The 16,977-nt window shown below is 22.6% G+C and overlaps 5 protein-coding genes across 7 annotated transcripts; 2 read left to right on the forward strand and 3 right to left on the reverse strand.

Moving 5' to 3' along the window:
• Positions 1–195: 195 nt before the first annotated feature.
• LOC100578105 (coiled-coil and C2 domain-containing protein 2A) lies at positions 196–2,792 on the reverse strand. The gene is made up of 3 exons (XM_003250050.4): positions 1,086–2,792; positions 821–975; positions 196–743 (listed from the first exon to the last, which is right to left on the reverse strand). Exons 1-3 carry the CDS (start codon positions 2,728–2,730, stop codon positions 204–206), a joined length of 2,340 nt encoding a protein of 779 aa, XP_003250098.2. The 5' UTR covers positions 2,731–2,792; the 3' UTR covers positions 196–203.
• A 2,322-nt stretch (positions 2,793–5,114) lies between these two features.
• On the forward strand, positions 5,115–7,274 carry LOC550827 (tubulin alpha-1 chain). The gene is made up of 3 exons (XM_623217.6): positions 5,115–5,272; positions 5,756–5,978; positions 6,059–7,274. Exons 1-3 carry the CDS (start codon positions 5,270–5,272, stop codon positions 7,183–7,185), a joined length of 1,353 nt encoding a protein of 450 aa, XP_623220.1. The 5' UTR covers positions 5,115–5,269; the 3' UTR covers positions 7,186–7,274.
• An 870-nt stretch (positions 7,275–8,144) lies between these two features.
• LOC552305 (E3 ubiquitin-protein ligase RNF14) lies at positions 8,145–10,733 on the reverse strand. Its single transcript, XM_006562424.3, has 5 exons — positions 10,716–10,733; positions 9,461–10,336; positions 9,127–9,355; positions 8,839–9,011; positions 8,145–8,716 (listed from the first exon to the last, which is right to left on the reverse strand). The coding sequence occupies exons 2-5, from the start codon at positions 10,334–10,336 to the stop codon at positions 8,474–8,476; spliced, it is 1,521 nt and encodes a 506-aa protein (XP_006562487.1). The 5' UTR covers positions 10,716–10,733; the 3' UTR covers positions 8,145–8,473.
• A 467-nt stretch (positions 10,734–11,200) lies between these two features.
• Positions 11,201–16,794, forward strand: LOC552327 (UDP-N-acetylglucosamine--dolichyl-phosphate N-acetylglucosaminephosphotransferase). Its single transcript, XM_624703.5, has 7 exons — positions 11,201–11,474; positions 11,580–11,694; positions 11,777–12,222; positions 15,280–15,468; positions 15,542–15,612; positions 15,689–15,852; positions 16,511–16,794. Exons 1-7 carry the CDS (start codon positions 11,296–11,298, stop codon positions 16,574–16,576), a joined length of 1,230 nt encoding a protein of 409 aa, XP_624706.1. The 5' UTR covers positions 11,201–11,295; the 3' UTR covers positions 16,577–16,794.
• Positions 12,374–14,540, reverse strand: LOC100578875 (beta-1,4-mannosyl-glycoprotein 4-beta-N-acetylglucosaminyltransferase). 3 transcript variants are annotated; one of them, XM_026441206.1, is made up of 3 exons: positions 14,305–14,540; positions 13,691–13,930; positions 12,374–13,602 (listed from the first exon to the last, which is right to left on the reverse strand). In XM_026441206.1, exons 2-3 carry the CDS (start codon positions 13,847–13,849, stop codon positions 12,475–12,477), a joined length of 1,287 nt encoding a protein of 428 aa, XP_026296991.1. In that variant the 5' UTR covers positions 13,850–13,930; positions 14,305–14,540; the 3' UTR covers positions 12,374–12,474. The 3 variants fall into 3 exon arrangements, with proteins under 3 accessions (XP_026296991.1, XP_006562488.2, XP_003250107.2); XM_006562425.3 differs by having other exon boundaries at positions 13,691–13,966; XM_003250059.4 differs by having other exon boundaries at positions 13,691–14,540.
• Positions 16,795–16,977: the final 183 nt, after the last annotated feature.

Genomic DNA, 16,977 nt, shown 5'->3' on the forward strand with positions numbered 1-16,977 from the left:
AAAAAATATACATTTAATAATTTACATTAAAATTAATATTTACAATTAAGTAAATATTAAATTAAATATAATAAAAAAAAGATTTTTTTTTATTTTATAAATTGTATATATTGTATGTATTGTAATATTAATTTTAATACAATATATAAATATTTAATAAATAAAATATAATCAATAAATATTATTAAATATTAATATATATATTAATCACGACTTTTAAGAATTATAACAGCCAACCAAATTGAAGAAATTTTGCCAATATAAGGTTGTGTTTGACATATCACAACAAATTCAACTGACTCATTAATATCATAAATCTTTGTTGCATGTAAATGTTCACTCAAATCTTCAATATGACATTCACGTTTGTTTAAAATGAAACCATGAACATGATAAGCTCTATACAACTGTTTCAAATTTTTCTTATCTAATTGTATTTCCAAGGAATCTTCCATCTTAGAAATAAAATTCCTTAAAATAGTTGTTGCATGTCGATTAAAGATTGTTGGTAAACCAAGTGTACTTCTCCAATAAGTTAATTTATCTTTTAAAGATTGCTCTATATCTATAGCAGTTTTTTTTATTTGTTTTTGTTCTTCTTCTGTTATATTTAATTCCAATACTTGAATAGTATGATCATTTTTTGTTAAAGTAGTAGTTTCAATACATCGCCATTCTTTATTTAATTTTACATCATATTTGAGATTGTAAGGTAAAGTAGATTTCTGCAAATTTTCCCATATCTAAAAATATATTACTTTTAGTAAAAGAAAGCACATGTTATTTTAAATTATATATATAATAACAATTGTTTACTGACACCAAAATGATTAATCAAACGAGATACTTTCATTAAAGGACAATGGCTATCATTTAACTTATAATAATTTCCATCTTCAGGATCCCATAATGTATATGTTCCATTTTCGTTAATGCTTAAAACAAATGATGTCCATTTACTTATTTGAGAAGAACCTAAGATATTAATAATAATTAATAATAAGATATAAAATTAAAATCTCATAAAAAAATTTAATTTCCTTTTTTTATATTAAATATATATATATTTTAAAGTTATTTCATACCTAATAAAACATACGTTTGTAGATTAAAACCTTGTAATAATACTGCAAGTAAAGCTGCTCTTCCATAATGATCCACTTTTTTAATATTCAATGTTTGACGTGGTGTAATTGGTCCATAATAATTAGGTAATGATGGTAAAAGCATTGTTAATCTTGCAGCATCTTTTGGACTTTCTATACCATTGATTTTATATGATGTAATAAGACATCGTTGAATTCCTTTTAATAATGTGTTTATAGTAATATTGTCAACTGATTTAGGAGTATTTGAATGTTCTATTTTAATCAGAATATAAATTCGCGTACATGATTGGCCAGGACTAGCCTGTATATATCCAAATAATAAACTTGGACTAAATAAAGGAGATAATGTAATCCATCGTTCAAGCTCTTGATAATTTCTGTGATATTCAATAGGAATTCTAGCTTCACCTAACCATTGTTGACCCCAACCAGGATGTTGATCGAACAAACGAAATTTTATACAATTTTCGTCGTTTTGTCTTGATTGTAATTCAAAGTACATTGTTTGTTGCCATACAGGTGCTGAACCTTCTGCTATAGAAGTTGAATGTATTATATTACCCCACTCAACTTCTACAAATGGTTGAACTAATGCAGATTCTTCTCTAATTGGTATTTCTATTCCTCTCAGAATAGTAACAGACAAAACTGTTTTTCCTATTGTATGATGTCTAAAAGTATTAGATGAAGATTCTAATGGACGTTTAACTTGGAATAAATCTCGAAATGATATATTGAATAAAGAAAATATAGGTTGTTCCATTATGACTATATTTGGTAATTTTGTTTGTTCTGTTTCAATTTTTTTAGAAATAATCATTTCCAAATTTACATTGAAAATTAATGCTGGATCTTCTAGCAAAAAATATTTTACTTGTTTTTTATGAATACTTTTTGGTAACTTAAGTAAAGATAAATTATTTTGTGGATCATTTGGATCATTACTTAATTTATTAAAATGACTCTTATATAATTCTTCTTTACTTTCACCATAATTACTTAAAGTAATTGTATATATTACTGTTCCAGCATGTATTCTACCAAAACTGTCACCTATTGCAAAATCTATTTCTGTTTTATAGTTTTCAATATTACGTTTCGGCAATGGTAATGGTAATATGCTAGATTGACCACCTTTGATATGTACTTGTATAAAAAGATTATTACATTCAGAATTTTTAATTAATAATTTATGTAATTTTCTATTAAAAGGACTATTTGCTTTGCATATAATTTTCCTTTTGAATAGTAAATAGATAGATGTAATTTTAACAGAATCACTGTCATCGGTCAAAGTATTAATTTTTACTTCACGAATTATAATTTCTATTAATTTACCAGAAAATTTACGTTTTGACTCATATTCTAAGATTTTTATGTGATTCAAATTAGAAAGTTTAATATCACTGTAAATGAATGGAGTGTCAGAAACATATAATCCATCTTCAACTAATGTGATTTTTTGATATAATTTACGCAGATTTTTGGTGTCAGTAGTAAAAATATTGATGTTAGAAGTCTCATTTATAATAGGGTATGCATAACAAAGATTTAAATTTTGTTTGTTTTTATCTTCAATATGTTGTGCATATCCTTTAATGAAATCAATGTCCTCAGACATATTATTATTAATTTAAAATAGTAATAATTTATTTAACAAAGCAATATAAATTAATCACAAAATTATTAATAGAATTGATATATATATATTTTTATTATTTTATTCATACATTCATTTAATGTTTATTTTAAAAACGTTGCTTAGTAACATATAAATACTGATGAAAACGCCATCTCAGAATTCAATATTACTGTAATATATTAGAAAATTAACTTACTATTTATAGTAATAATTATTATTATGAATATGACATTTTTTTAATATATAGATTCATCATCTGAAATGTAATTGTATGTTTTTACGTCATTCTATAATATAAATATAATTTTTGTAAGTTTTTATCTAAATTTTAAAATTATATAAAAAACATATATATATTATAATAAATGCATATATATTTAAATAAAGTTAAAAATTATTAATTACATATTTATTATTTAATTAGAAAAAATATTGTAATTTGATATTTTATTTATTTTATATTTTAATCGATTTAAATTTCAAAGATTTTTATATTATAATATAAAAATAATAATTGATTCTATTTATTTTTATTTATTTCATAAATCTATTTAAATCACGTTATGTGATTTTAATCAAAAGATTTTATAAAATTTAAAAAGATAAAAAGTAAAAAAGTCAAAAAAGTACATTAAATTATAATCACAAAATGAAGAATAGAGGGATATAGATATGGTTTGTGCTCATAAACAGGAAGTAGATCAACTACAATTCATCATATATTCAATCTACCAAAACAATCTTACGTTAAATCTTAAATTAATTTGAAGTTCTTTGTATTCTTTGATTTTATGTTATTTTTTTCATAATAAAATAATATTTTTTATTTTGAATAATTTAAATGATGATGTAAATAATTTTTGCTAAATTTATTATATTTTTTAATTTATATATTATAGTGTATATTTTTTTTCAAAAATTTATAATTATTTTCATATAATTTTGAATTTAGAAAAATTTAGAATTAATTATAGATTGTAATTAATATTATATTATATTAATATTAAATAAAAATGATTAAATAAAAATTAGTTAATACTAATTTATATTTTTTAAAAATTGTTTATAAATATTTGTAACTTTTTTTTAAATGTGATATTGAAATAAATTTCTTAATTTTTTTAAAATTATTTTGTTTTCAGTTTAGATTTTTTTGTTAGCTAATGTTTTAATATATTAATTTAACAATCTTTTATATTCTAACAATGAAAAAAAAATTATAATTATTAAATTTTTATTAAAATATAATCATTTTGATATTTTTTTAAAAAATTATAATTATATTTTTAGAACACCCTGTATACAGAGACAAGATCAATACCTAATATGGATATATATAATCCAAATATTGTGAAACATGTATCTACCTTATCGCATTAAAATTTTTTAATTTCACAATTTATACATTTTAGTACAAATTTTATAAATTATATTATTTATAACAATAATTTTTAATAATAATATATTAATATTATATTAAAAATTTATTTATTTTATTTATTTTTTTACAATTAGAATATTTAAATGTAATTTAAAGATATATTAGATATTTATTAGAACGTATATAATTATAAATTTTATATATAAAATTTAAAAAAATACATAAGTGAATAGAATTGAATAAAAAACTATTGTTTATGTTTATTATTTTATGCTTTATAAATTTAAAATTTTTATATTTCATATCAATTTATAAATTAAATAATTTTTTTATTAGGCAAATATTAAATGAAAATATATATTGCTAAGTAATCAAAGAATTAATAAATTTACAAATTATTTTAAATATATATATATATATATATATATATATATATATATATATATATCTGTCAATTTTATATTTTTTTTAATATAAAATCATATACGTGTAAAAAAAGATAACAAACAGAACAATGATTTTTTAAAGTCTTTGATCAAATATTCTCTCAAATTTGATATATGTCGATAAAAATTTTATTGGATTATATTTTGTTATAAGGAGGACATATATGAGTCACCAATCAGAATGCATAATCCAAATATGGAAGAAACAGTCATGCATTGCAACTGCATAAAATTCATTTCTGCGTAAAACTCATACTTATTTTTCCAACTTTATTCAAATATGTTTTAATTAAAAATTAATTTTATCTATTTTTAATATAATGTACAAAAATAAATAAATATACTGTTGTTAATATCAATAAAATAAGTAATTATGTTGTTAATATGGGACTATATTTTCCGTATAAGGTCTGTGTTCAATCGTCATGAGTTCTGCGGTCAAAAAAAGACCAATCACGAAAAGGAATGAGGCCATCAACAACCAATCAGTGTACGCTGATGAAGTTGCCTACCGAGGGTATAAATAGCTGTTGTAATGGCCGGCGATGCATTCGTTTGACGATTTTCGGACGAAGGTGTCGTAGTTGTTAGCGAAAGCTCCATTACTTGCTTTAGCCAACTATCTATCATCCTACGTCCAATTTTTTTACTTCTTTTTTAAGAATTTTGAAAGTTTTCTTTATATTACAAAATGGTAAGTTTTATTTTTTTAGTATTTTAAAAATATTTAAAGAAAATTAGAAGATACTTCCTTACTAACAAGAAGACAGCCATTTTGTAACGGTTAAATGCCGGCCGGCTTCCGGTTTTGTACTGAAATAATCTATTTTTAATATTTTTTTATTTTAATTATTTTTTTGCATGATATATTGATTAAATATTAATTAAATTTTAATATTTTACTTAAAATATTCTTTTAATTTAATTTAATTTTTTTTTCTTAATAATTTTACAATTTATGGTAATTCGTTTTTAATATCTGAACAATTTGAGTTCGTTAATGTTTGAATATTATAAGATTCTTTTCATTTAATAAATTAAATATTTATTTTTTTAATTAAATATTTTTAAATATGAAAATTATTAAATATAGAATATTTAATACTTTATTTCTTTATTTAATTAAAAATGTACTAAAAATTTATTATAATTAATATATTTCATATTTTTATTTTAGCGTGAATGTATCTCAGTTCATGTTGGACAAGCCGGTGTCCAAATTGGTAATGCGTGTTGGGAATTATATTGTCTAGAACATGGCATCCAACCTGATGGACAAATGCCATCTGACAAAACTATTGGTGGGGGAGATGATAGTTTCAATACGTTTTTTAGTGAAACTGGTGCAGGAAAACATGTACCTAGAGCAGTTTTCATTGATTTGGAACCCACAGTAGTTGGTTAATATTTTTTAATTTTATTAAATTTATATTAAAATTTATTATATAAAACTATCACTAAATAAGTTTTAATTTTTTAGATGAAGTACGTACTGGTACTTATCGTCAGCTATTTCATCCAGAACAATTGATTACTGGTAAAGAAGATGCAGCTAACAACTATGCCCGTGGCCATTATACAATTGGGAAAGAAATTGTAGATCTTGTATTAGATAGAATACGTAAATTGGCTGATCAATGTACTGGTCTTCAAGGTTTCCTCATCTTCCATTCTTTTGGAGGTGGTACTGGTTCTGGTTTCACTTCTCTTTTGATGGAACGTCTTTCTGTAGACTATGGCAAGAAATCAAAGTTGGAATTTGCTATTTATCCTGCTCCACAAGTTTCTACTGCAGTTGTTGAACCATATAATTCAATTCTCACCACACATACCACTCTTGAACATTCCGATTGCGCATTTATGGTTGACAATGAAGCCATTTACGATATTTGTCGTCGTAATTTAGACATCGAAAGACCTACCTATACTAATTTAAATCGACTAATTGGCCAAATTGTATCCTCTATTACAGCTTCTTTGCGATTTGACGGTGCATTGAACGTTGATTTGACTGAATTCCAGACAAACTTAGTACCTTATCCCAGAATTCATTTCCCCTTGGTAACTTATGCACCTGTTATTTCTGCAGAGAAGGCATATCATGAACAACTCTCTGTATCAGAGATTACGAATGCGTGTTTTGAACCAGCAAACCAAATGGTGAAATGTGATCCTCGCCATGGAAAATACATGGCCTGCTGTATGTTGTATAGAGGTGATGTTGTACCCAAAGATGTAAATGCAGCAATTGCCACCATAAAAACAAAACGTACTATTCAATTTGTTGATTGGTGCCCAACTGGATTTAAAGTTGGTATTAATTATCAGCCTCCAACTGTGGTACCTGGTGGTGATCTTGCTAAAGTACAACGTGCTGTTTGTATGTTGTCAAACACAACCGCTATTGCGGAAGCTTGGGCTCGTCTTGATCATAAGTTCGATTTGATGTATGCCAAACGTGCATTTGTCCATTGGTACGTTGGTGAAGGTATGGAAGAAGGTGAATTTTCCGAAGCACGTGAAGATCTAGCAGCTCTTGAAAAAGATTATGAAGAAGTCGGTATGGATTCCGCTGAAGGTGAAGGAGAAGGTGCCGAAGAATACTAAATAATTCGAGTATTATGACTGTTTTGATATATATATATATATTTTTTTTTTTTTTTGGTAATAAAGAGACAGATTGTCATGAGCAACAATAAGTCCTTATTTTCAAAAAACCTAACCTTTTGTATTGAATAATTTTCTTTTTATTAATATGTTTATATTATTTATAATGAATATAATTTTACTCAAGAGTATAAAATATTATAGTATACATATTTATATTTTATACAAAATTTTTATAAAATTATGAAGAATTTACAGTTTACTCGATATTTATATGATTATTGTATTACATACAATAAAAATATACTATATTATATACTATATACCAGAATTGGTTAATAATTAATTTTTTTGTAATCGATTATTTAATGTATCATAGTAATTGTAATTATTAATCAGTCGATCATCGTTGAAATAAATTCGCAATTATGATTATCTTCTGTAATTTGTAATCATTAATCAGTAATTTTTAAATCGTTTAATGATTGTCGTTAGCTTATTCGCTTATCATTAATGATACTTGAAAGATTTTAATAATGACATTTCAAAAAATTTATGTACTTCCAAAACAAAATTAAAAATATCACATTTCATGTATACACAAAGTGATATCAGAGCACAACAATGAAATTTAAGTATTTTAAACAAATATTCTCCAATAAAAAAAATTTTTATTTTATATAATATCGATACTATACTACTATTTTCAAATCCTGTGAGAGATTATTTTCATACGCTACAATGATAAACCAAAAACCAAAAATATAAATTATCAGATAAAATGTTTAAAAGTTATATTAAAAACAAATTATATCAAAAATAAATAATTTATTCTAAGCATTTTTTATGTAAAAAATATATATATTTTTAAAAAAATATTCACAGTTGTTATACAGTACAAATTAAATCATAATTAAAAATGTGATCATTCCATGATTAATTAATAAAGCAATTACGAATATCGATTACAATTTCTTATTCCTTTCTTCATTAATCAATAATTACTGATTATTTAGTAATCACGATTAATAATTGGATTTTATATTAATCGTAATTTTCAATTATTAATCGGATTACATTTTATTCTGCTACTAATTCTGCTATATACATTTATTATGTTTCTTTGTACATGAATACTTTTATAAATAAGAATTAAATAAACGTAGTTTTAATTAACATATTTTATGTGTTGCCTGAACCTTCGAAATTCATTATATATTCACCAAAAAAAAAAAAGTAACAGGTAACGGTTACTATTTTTTGAACGTGATAATGTTTTATTTTATTTTTATGCTACAATGTCTTCGAAGAAGTCTTCATCTTCTAATTCATAAATTGGATAAGGCGGAAAATTATGAATATCTGCATTATCATCTTGAATTAGCATTCCATAATATAACATGTTATAGCACTTAGAATTCATATCTTGAAAATGTTTATATGGTTTTTTACGATCAAGAATAGTACCACATAACCAACAGAAAAATGTATTGCATCGCCAACACACCATTTTATTACAACCATCTGATTTCTGCAAAATAATTGTAAAAAATGCATTGTAATAATACATGCTAGTATATTATATATAAATATACTTACGTATATATCTATATATAATAAAAAATATATATATATATATACAAATTTAAATACCTCAATGGCAGCTTGGCATTTAGGACATTTCTGACTATTACTTTTAATCCAATTTTCAGACATGGCATTTTCTACTAAAGTTTGAAGTTGTTTTTTTCCATAACGTTGTTCCATTTGTAATTTCTTATCATCGGAAGCTTCTTGATATTCAGCTATCACTTTATGTATTTCAGCTACAACAAGGCAAAATTAACACATTAATTTATAGATTTTTAAAATGTTAAATAAAATATCACAAATAATATTTTAATAATATTAAAAATTAATTTATTTTAATAAGATATATACCTGAATAAACTTTACATGGTTCTATACCATGATATACCATTTTGCAATAAACACAAAATGCATATTGACAAATTGGACAATTTGCCATTTGTTCATTTGGTTCACGACTAACTGGATATTGACAGCTACGTCTTGGACAATATACTATATCGCCCATAGTATCTAATGTGGCATTTAGTAATATAGAATCATATTTTGTAAATAATTCTGAACTTACTAAGTCCTTTATCTAGAAATACAGTAATAAGATTTTGATTATATTAAATAATAAATTTATTATTTTTTTAAAGAAAATTATTATTATTTTTAAAAGAAAACAAATAGAAATATTTACCAAAGCAGGAGTTGCTTCAGAGGTACATTTTTCTTCTGGACAATAAATATTTTGCACATTTCCATCCTTAATTCTTACTTCTAAATAACCAGTTATGCAATCTTTGCAAAATATATGACCACAAGGTAAAAATTGTGTACAATGTTCTCCTATTTTGTCCACAAAACAAATCTTACAAGTATAGAAATTTTTTTTGAATTCGATTTGATTACGCTTCTCATTATAATCAATTAATGCTTGTATAGGGTTTCTTCCAATAGGAAAATCTAAAATAGCTCTTTTATCATAATATTTTCTTATCATTTTTTTATTTAAATGCTTGGTAGTAACTTCTTTCATTGTTCTATTTTTTGCATCTTCAATATTACATTCTTTATCTATATTATCTATTTTATTTTTATGAATATTGTGTGCTATTTCTAAAGCTTCTTTATAATGTGTGTAAGCACAACTCATATTAAGATTGTCTTGTATATTTAAGAATTCTAAAGTTTCTTGTAAAAAAGCTACCCATGTAAATAATATCTCTTGTCCTTTGTTTTCTTCCCACAATTTATCCAATTTTTTACATAATATAGTTAATAATGAAAGATGTAACCAAGATGAATATAAAGTAAATTTAGGTGGTAACTCAGAAGGATAATTTTTTGGTAAAAAAACATGAAGTCTTAATGGTGGTAAATAAGAGATTTTAATCTTTTGCTCAGATTCATCTTGTGTAGAATTCTTATATATAATATGATAATCTGCTGGAAGATTTATAAATATCATAAAAGTACATTGATAATGATCATCTTCCTTGTGATATAAAAATTCTTCTGAATTATAAATACTTTCCAATGCAATGATCTCATCTTTTTGTTTTTCGCTATCCATCTATAAATTAGATAATTAATTGTATAAAAAATAATAAGTTTGCACTGAAAAATAAAAAAATTTATATACAATATACAATATACATATTAATTTCATTATTAATCAATAAGATCATATAGATTTTCGTATATATAATTTTTAATATATTATTTTTATTTCACTCTTCATTGTGAAAAAAAGTATATTTTATATTTGACAGTTTTAGGTTAAACAATATTAAAACATAATTAAAATCATTATTATAAATTTTATGTATATTAAATTTTAATTAAAAATTAAAAAATATAATTAATTTATATATTAAAATTAAAAATAAAACAATAAATTAAATAATTATATTTAAATAATAACAATGTTTAAAATTGTTACACTGTATTACCTCAATCGTATTCTAAGAAAAATGTTTGTTTTAATAATGAATTTATATATTCATTTAAAAGAAATTTTTATCAAAGTATGAATTTTATTTGATAAGACTAAAATGTCATTTTTAAACCAAATTTTTACCATTATTAAAATTGTATATAATTCATAAAAAATTTTGAACATCTAAAAATCAAAAGAACTATCATTAATATAAAATACTATAAAAATATTAAATATTATAAAATGAAATAATAGATAAAATAAATAAAAATATTTTGTTAGTTTTGTTGTTATTAAAATTTTACAAATCGGAGTGAAATTTTATAACAATTTTTTCTTCTTTTTTGGTGTACTACCATGTGACCTATGTAGTACTAAATAATATAATGTGTTTAATGTATATTTGAAAATAAAATATATATTCATTAAATTATCATCTTTTTATATATCATTTTAGAAATATTATTATATTTATACTATCTATCTATTAAAAAATGACATATATAATTGATTATATTTGTAATTGGCCACGTCAATCATCCGTTTGTTATATGTAATCCGACTTGTTTAATATTTTTATAAAATTTTTAAAAATGTTCAATGTAAAATACACTGAAGATACTTGGAAATTTATTTTTCCAATTTTGATTAATTTTTTTATGTCAATTATCATGTATTTTTTAACTATACGTTTAATCCCAAAAATAAAAAATATGTTTATTAAAGCTAACCTATACGGTATTGATATGAATAAAAAGAGTGGTGAAAAAGTGTAAGTGAATTTATCAAAAATAGCAATTTTTATTATACATCATCTATTCTTCTAGTGGATATTAATGTAAGTACAGGTAATTTATATGTATAAATTCATTTACAGGCCTGAAGCCTTAGGTGTTGTTACTGGATGTCTTTTTCTTATAACACTCTTTTTGTTTATTCCTATACCATTTACAAAATATATTCTTAATGATATAAATTTTCCTCATAATGAGGTAACAAATAATTTTTATAAGTAGTTTTTTAATAAATTTTTTAAAAATAAATAGTATATAATGTAACAAATTTCAATTACAGTTTATGGAGTTTTTGGCAGGTTTACTTTCAATTTGTTGTATGTTATTATTGGGTTTTGCTGATGATGTTTTGGATCTTCGGTGGCGCCATAAATTATTATTACCAACTATTGCTTCATTACCACTTTTGATGGTGTATTATATTAATTTTAATTCTACATTAATTATTGTGCCAAAACCCTTAAGACCATGGTTTGGTTTCTCAGTAGATCTCTGGATATTTTATTATTTATATATGGGGATGTTAGCAGTATTTTGTACAAATGCCATAAATATATTAGCTGGTATAAATGGTTTAGAAGTTGGACAAAGCTTAATAATTTCAATTAGTATTCTTCTATTTAATCTAATAGAATTATCAGGAGATCTCTGGAAAGCACATCAATTTTCATTATATTTTATGCTTCCATATATAGCAACATCATTGGGATTATTAAAATTTAATTGGTAAGTTATATATAAATTAAGCAAATAAATATATATAAATAATAAAATCTTTAATCTAATCTAATAATATGAAGGAATATAATTAAATAAAAAAAAATAATTATATGTTTTCTTTATAAGTTATATGTATATAAATCATTTAACATTTATAATTCATTCAACATATTATTTTAGTATATAAATTCAGTACAATATTAGTTTACATTGAGTATTGAGTATGAGTTAATATCACAGTCAGGTGTGACTAATATGTCAATAATAGTCTAACTTAGCATAAAAATTTTCTACTAGCCAGTCATACTTCCATGTATTATTAAGTATTGTTTCAGGCGCAAAATAGAGGTCCTGAGATTTAGAGACTCTTAGAAGATTAGTTTTCCCATCTAACCATAATCCACTTCCTATTAGGTCCTCAATGAATGGTACATCAATAGTTTTTTCTATTTGAATTTCTTTAGATTTAACTTTATTATGTAAACTGGTTATAATATTCGCGGGTGCCTGACATAAATAACAGTACCACCCTCCATAATGATTTAAATCTCCTATCACTAGACTTAGACTATCTCTTTCACTTAAATCTCCTTCCAGTTGTTCCAACATGATAGAATTTGATTGATAAGCTTCTCGCATTAATCCAATTGTACATGCACCAACTGTTATCATTGTTTTAAGTGGATGTTGCCAAAAGAATCCATAAACAGACCATCTTAATCTAAAACCAATAGGTTGGGGCCATCCATTATATACCTTGAGGAACATTAATGCCCTGGAATTTAATATTTGTTCTGGTTCGGTTGTTATATAAATATCATCGTCTTTTAAATTTCGTATTACAGTCTTAAGTTTTTCCCAAATATATTTAGATAATATTCTTGATGGTTTGTGCAACTTCGTTGATATATTAATATATAAAATTTTTTTCTGTTTCTGTTGTAATAAACCTTTAAGTAGTTTATGATGGAAATTATCCTCTGCATTACTAAAATCACAGATTACAAAAAGATCTACTACATTATATAGTTCTTCTACTATCACTTCTGCAATTGCTGAGTTATGTTCATGTAGAAAAAATGTATGAATGATACGTCTAGCTATTTTACGATGTTTTAATTTAACATTTTGCTTTGATGCCATAATTGCTCTCCAAACAACTTCTGGCTGACCACAATCTGAGCCATGCCACCCATGTATACAAATACATTTTTGAAGATCTTCACTACCTCTCATTTTTGATTCATCAACTCCATATTTCCAACAAATAGTATGATTGTATACTTCAAACAAAGTAAAAGTCTTGATTTCATTTAATATTATTTCTTCATTGATTGTCTGGTAGATGGGAAACTTTTTATAATTAGTTTGCTGAATTTTTGGTTCCTAGAATTTAATATAAATATTCAAAATTATAAATAAAATTAAAATATTAAAATTAGATTAAAAGTAAATAAAATAATTTAAATCTTACTTGTGATTCTTCAAATTTTACAAATGTAACAGAAGTATGAGTTGTAGATACAGTTAATTCAGAAGGAGGAGTTGTAGCAACATAAATTATAACAATTAGAACTTGTAGAACTAATAATGTATATAATAAAGCCAGTTTCCCATCTAGACGGGGCTGCATGGCACTATTTTTTGTTTCAATTTATTAATCTTTCATTTTATGTCTTGTAAGAATTTTACTTTAATCATAACATTTTTGTTGCTAAAAGAGCCCATCCATAAATATGTATATATATGTCTATGAAATGAAGTTCGAATTTGCTGATGATACATTATATAGCAATTAGAATTCACATTTTTTTTTTCACTTTTATAGTAAGTAAATAGTTACGCTTAACGTAAATGATAATTAATAGTTAAAAATCATTTTTAAAATATAAAAATAATAAAAAAACATATATATGTCAGAAAAATTTCTATTACATGAAGATTTGTGTATAGAGTGTAGTTTTCACTTTGTGTTGAAATTTTGAATATTAATCGGCAAACAATTTCCAATAATGTTTCGAATACAAGGTGTACATAATTTTTATACAAATTCACAATATGGTCTGACGCTAATAAGAATATGAATACCTTCGCGTCGTGACGTTTGAATCGTGATGTCACTGCTCCCCGACGTGCCATTTAATTTTAAATGGCCTCAATCGCTTATTAACAACTTTTTTAAAACATGAAATTTTGAATATTTTCTAGCCAACTTTTGGTATTTTACTAATTGTAGAATTATTCGCAACATAATGCCACATTTTTATTTTTTGGCAAATTTTTATTTATTATTCAAAAATATTCCATCGTTTTATTAAATTACTCTGACCGCCTGCCGAGAATGCAACGAATTGAAAAACCACGCCCGATTCGTCCAAATGCTTTCTTCTACGCAATCTCTTTTACTATATTTCACTGGCAAGCGCATTTGTAATTTCTCTTAAGGCGCACGCGTCTTATATTAATTATGAAAAATTTTTTAATTACGAATAATAATAATAAATGGAAGTTAGCTGCATAAATTAATATTAAACTAAACATATATTAACCATGAATTTTTGTATAATTTATGATTATTATATATTTTATTTAAAATAATATTCATTTTTTCAATTATAGAATAAAATTTATAAATTGATCATTATCTATATTTTAATTTAAATTAAAATATTTAATATTACAAATATTTCATTTTTAGTAATTTAAAAAAGCTTGTATATCTAACCTATCTAATTTATATTCTAATTTATATTCGATTATTATATAAAATTATATAAAATTCTTTATATTTAATTTATTATCTTTTATAATAATTAAAAAAAATCGTTTTAATTAATTAAAAAGATTAATTAAAAGGATATCTTTATTTTATATTTTTATTTTCTATATAATTGATTAAGAATAGATTCTATATAATTAATTAAGAATTTCCTTAATTTTATTTATTTTATTATTGTTTTATAATTGTTAAAATGTTTTTGCTTTAATAATAAATGATAATATATAAGAAATATTTGTACATAATGAAATTAATTTTTCAAAAATTTTATTTTTTTGTTCAAGGTACCCAGCACAAGTATTTGTAGGTGATACTTTTTGTTATTTATCTGGAATGACATTTGCTGTTGTTGGTATTATTGGACATTTCAGTAAAACAACTTTACTTTTTTTCATTCCACAAATAATTAATTTTCTTTATAGTGTGCCACAATTGTTTCATTTTATACCATGCCCTAGGCACAGATTGCCGAAGTAAGTTTTAAAATCAAATATATACTTCTATAATAATTTTTAAAAATTATTACATAATAAAATTTACTTATAGGTATAATAAAAAAACTGATAAATTAGAAATTAGTACTGCAATATTTAATAAAAAAGATATAGGCATTATAGGTATGAGAATTGTATATTTTTTCCGATTATTTATGATTTTCATTTTGATTTGAAATTAAATAAATTTTTTTTATAGGTAAATTTATAGCATGGATATTTAGGAAATTAAACATAATAAAATGGCAAGAAGATGATAAAGGTATTGTTACTTGTAATAATCTTACATTAATTAATTATGTACTTATAAAAACTGGTCCGATGAAAGAACCTACACTTACATTGATTTTATTGCTAATTCAGGTAAGAAATTAGAAATTTAATAGTTTGTAAATAATTTGAAAATATGTATATGGAAATGTGCAAATTATTAAGAGAAATAGAAAATTAAAAAAATATGTAAAAGAAATTTTTTTTGTAAATTACAATCGTAAATTTCGTATTTTTTTTAAATGTTCAACTAAAATTTTTTTTTTGTAAAAAATATATAATTTTTTTGAAGATGATATAGATATTTATATAATATAATATATTTTTTGTTTTGCTACAAATTTAAATTTTATATAATAAAAAACAAAATTGATAATCACAAATCTTTCTTTTATTAAAATAAAATCGAAATTATTCGTAAAAATTTTAAAATATGTTAATATGATACAAATATTAAATTTGTAATAATAAAAATAGAAACAGAAAAATAAAAATCGAAAAAAATTTGCAAATACATATTTTAAATATTCATGAAAATATAAAAATTAAATTAGAAGATAAAAGAATTGCAACGAAATGATTTCTATATTTACTATGCAATTAGTATTAATTTATGATATTATTCATATCAAATATCAAGTTTTTTTCATATTTATATATGAAAAATATAAAAATATGAAATCTAATAATTTGCATTCTATTTTCATTATTTATATATTAATATATATGCTAAAATTTATTAATATTTCAGATTATTAGCAGTTCATTGGCATTTCTCATAAGATATCCTCTTGCTTCTATCTTCTATGAAGTTTAAAAACACACATATTTAAAAAGTACAAAATTACTTTGTTGTTTTATAATAAAGTAATATATGTATATTATGTAAAAAAAGTTTTTTACATAAAATCTTTTAAAATGTAGTTTTATACTTTGTAATCATTCTGAATGTACATTTATGAACAGTTATATATTATGTAAATATTATTTTTTATTAATATCAATAAATAAAATATATTTTTTTCCAGTTTATAAGTTTTAATAGTATTTAATCACAAATATCACAATTCATCAGGAACTAGGTTACAACAAAATGAAATTTATAACTTAGGAAATAATATAACACAATAATATTGATATTTTTATATATAAATTATACATAACTTGATTAAAAATTATAAGCTTTATATACAAAATAATACAAAATACAGTTTTAAA

This window comes from Apis mellifera, linkage group LG6 (assembly GCF_003254395.2).
Source record: "Apis mellifera strain DH4 linkage group LG6, Amel_HAv3.1, whole genome shotgun sequence".
In the NCBI taxonomy this organism is placed as follows: domain Eukaryota; kingdom Metazoa; phylum Arthropoda; class Insecta; order Hymenoptera; family Apidae; genus Apis; species Apis mellifera.

Coding starts and splice junctions, on each gene's coding strand:
- LOC550827 (XM_623217.6), top strand. Junction 5,979..6,058: donor TTTGGAACCCACAGTAGTTG/GTTAATATTTTT, acceptor TTAATTTTTTAG/ATGAAGTACGTACTGGTACT.
- LOC552327 (XM_624703.5), top strand. CDS start 11,296: ATGTTCAATGTAAAATACACTGAAGATACTTGGAAATTTATTTTTCCA. Junction 12,223..15,279: donor GGATTATTAAAATTTAATTG/GTAAGTTATATA, acceptor TTTTTGTTCAAG/GTACCCAGCACAAGTATTTG. Junction 15,853..16,510: donor TGATTTTATTGCTAATTCAG/GTAAGAAATTAG, acceptor TTAATATTTCAG/ATTATTAGCAGTTCATTGGC.
- LOC552305 (XM_006562424.3), bottom strand. CDS start 10,336: ATGGATAGCGAAAAACAAAAAGATGAGATCATTGCATTGGAAAGTATT. Junction 9,356..9,460: donor CTGAAGCAACTCCTGCTTTG/GTAAATATTTCT, acceptor CTGTATTTCTAG/ATAAAGGACTTAGTAAGTTC. Junction 8,717..8,838: donor AATGCCAAGCTGCCATTGAG/GTATTTAAATTT, acceptor ATTATTTTGCAG/AAATCAGATGGTTGTAATAA.
- LOC100578875 (XM_026441206.1), bottom strand. CDS start 13,849: ATGCAGCCCCGTCTAGATGGGAAACTGGCTTTATTATATACATTATTA. Junction 13,603..13,690: donor TAAAATTTGAAGAATCACAA/GTAAGATTTAAA, acceptor ATTAAATTCTAG/GAACCAAAAATTCAGCAAAC.
- LOC100578105 (XM_003250050.4), bottom strand. CDS start 2,730: ATGTCTGAGGACATTGATTTCATTAAAGGATATGCACAACATATTGAA. Junction 976..1,085: donor ACAAACGTATGTTTTATTAG/GTATGAAATAAC, acceptor TTAATATCTTAG/GTTCTTCTCAAATAAGTAAA. Junction 744..820: donor GTTTGATTAATCATTTTGGT/GTCAGTAAACAA, acceptor ATATATTTTTAG/ATATGGGAAAATTTGCAGAA.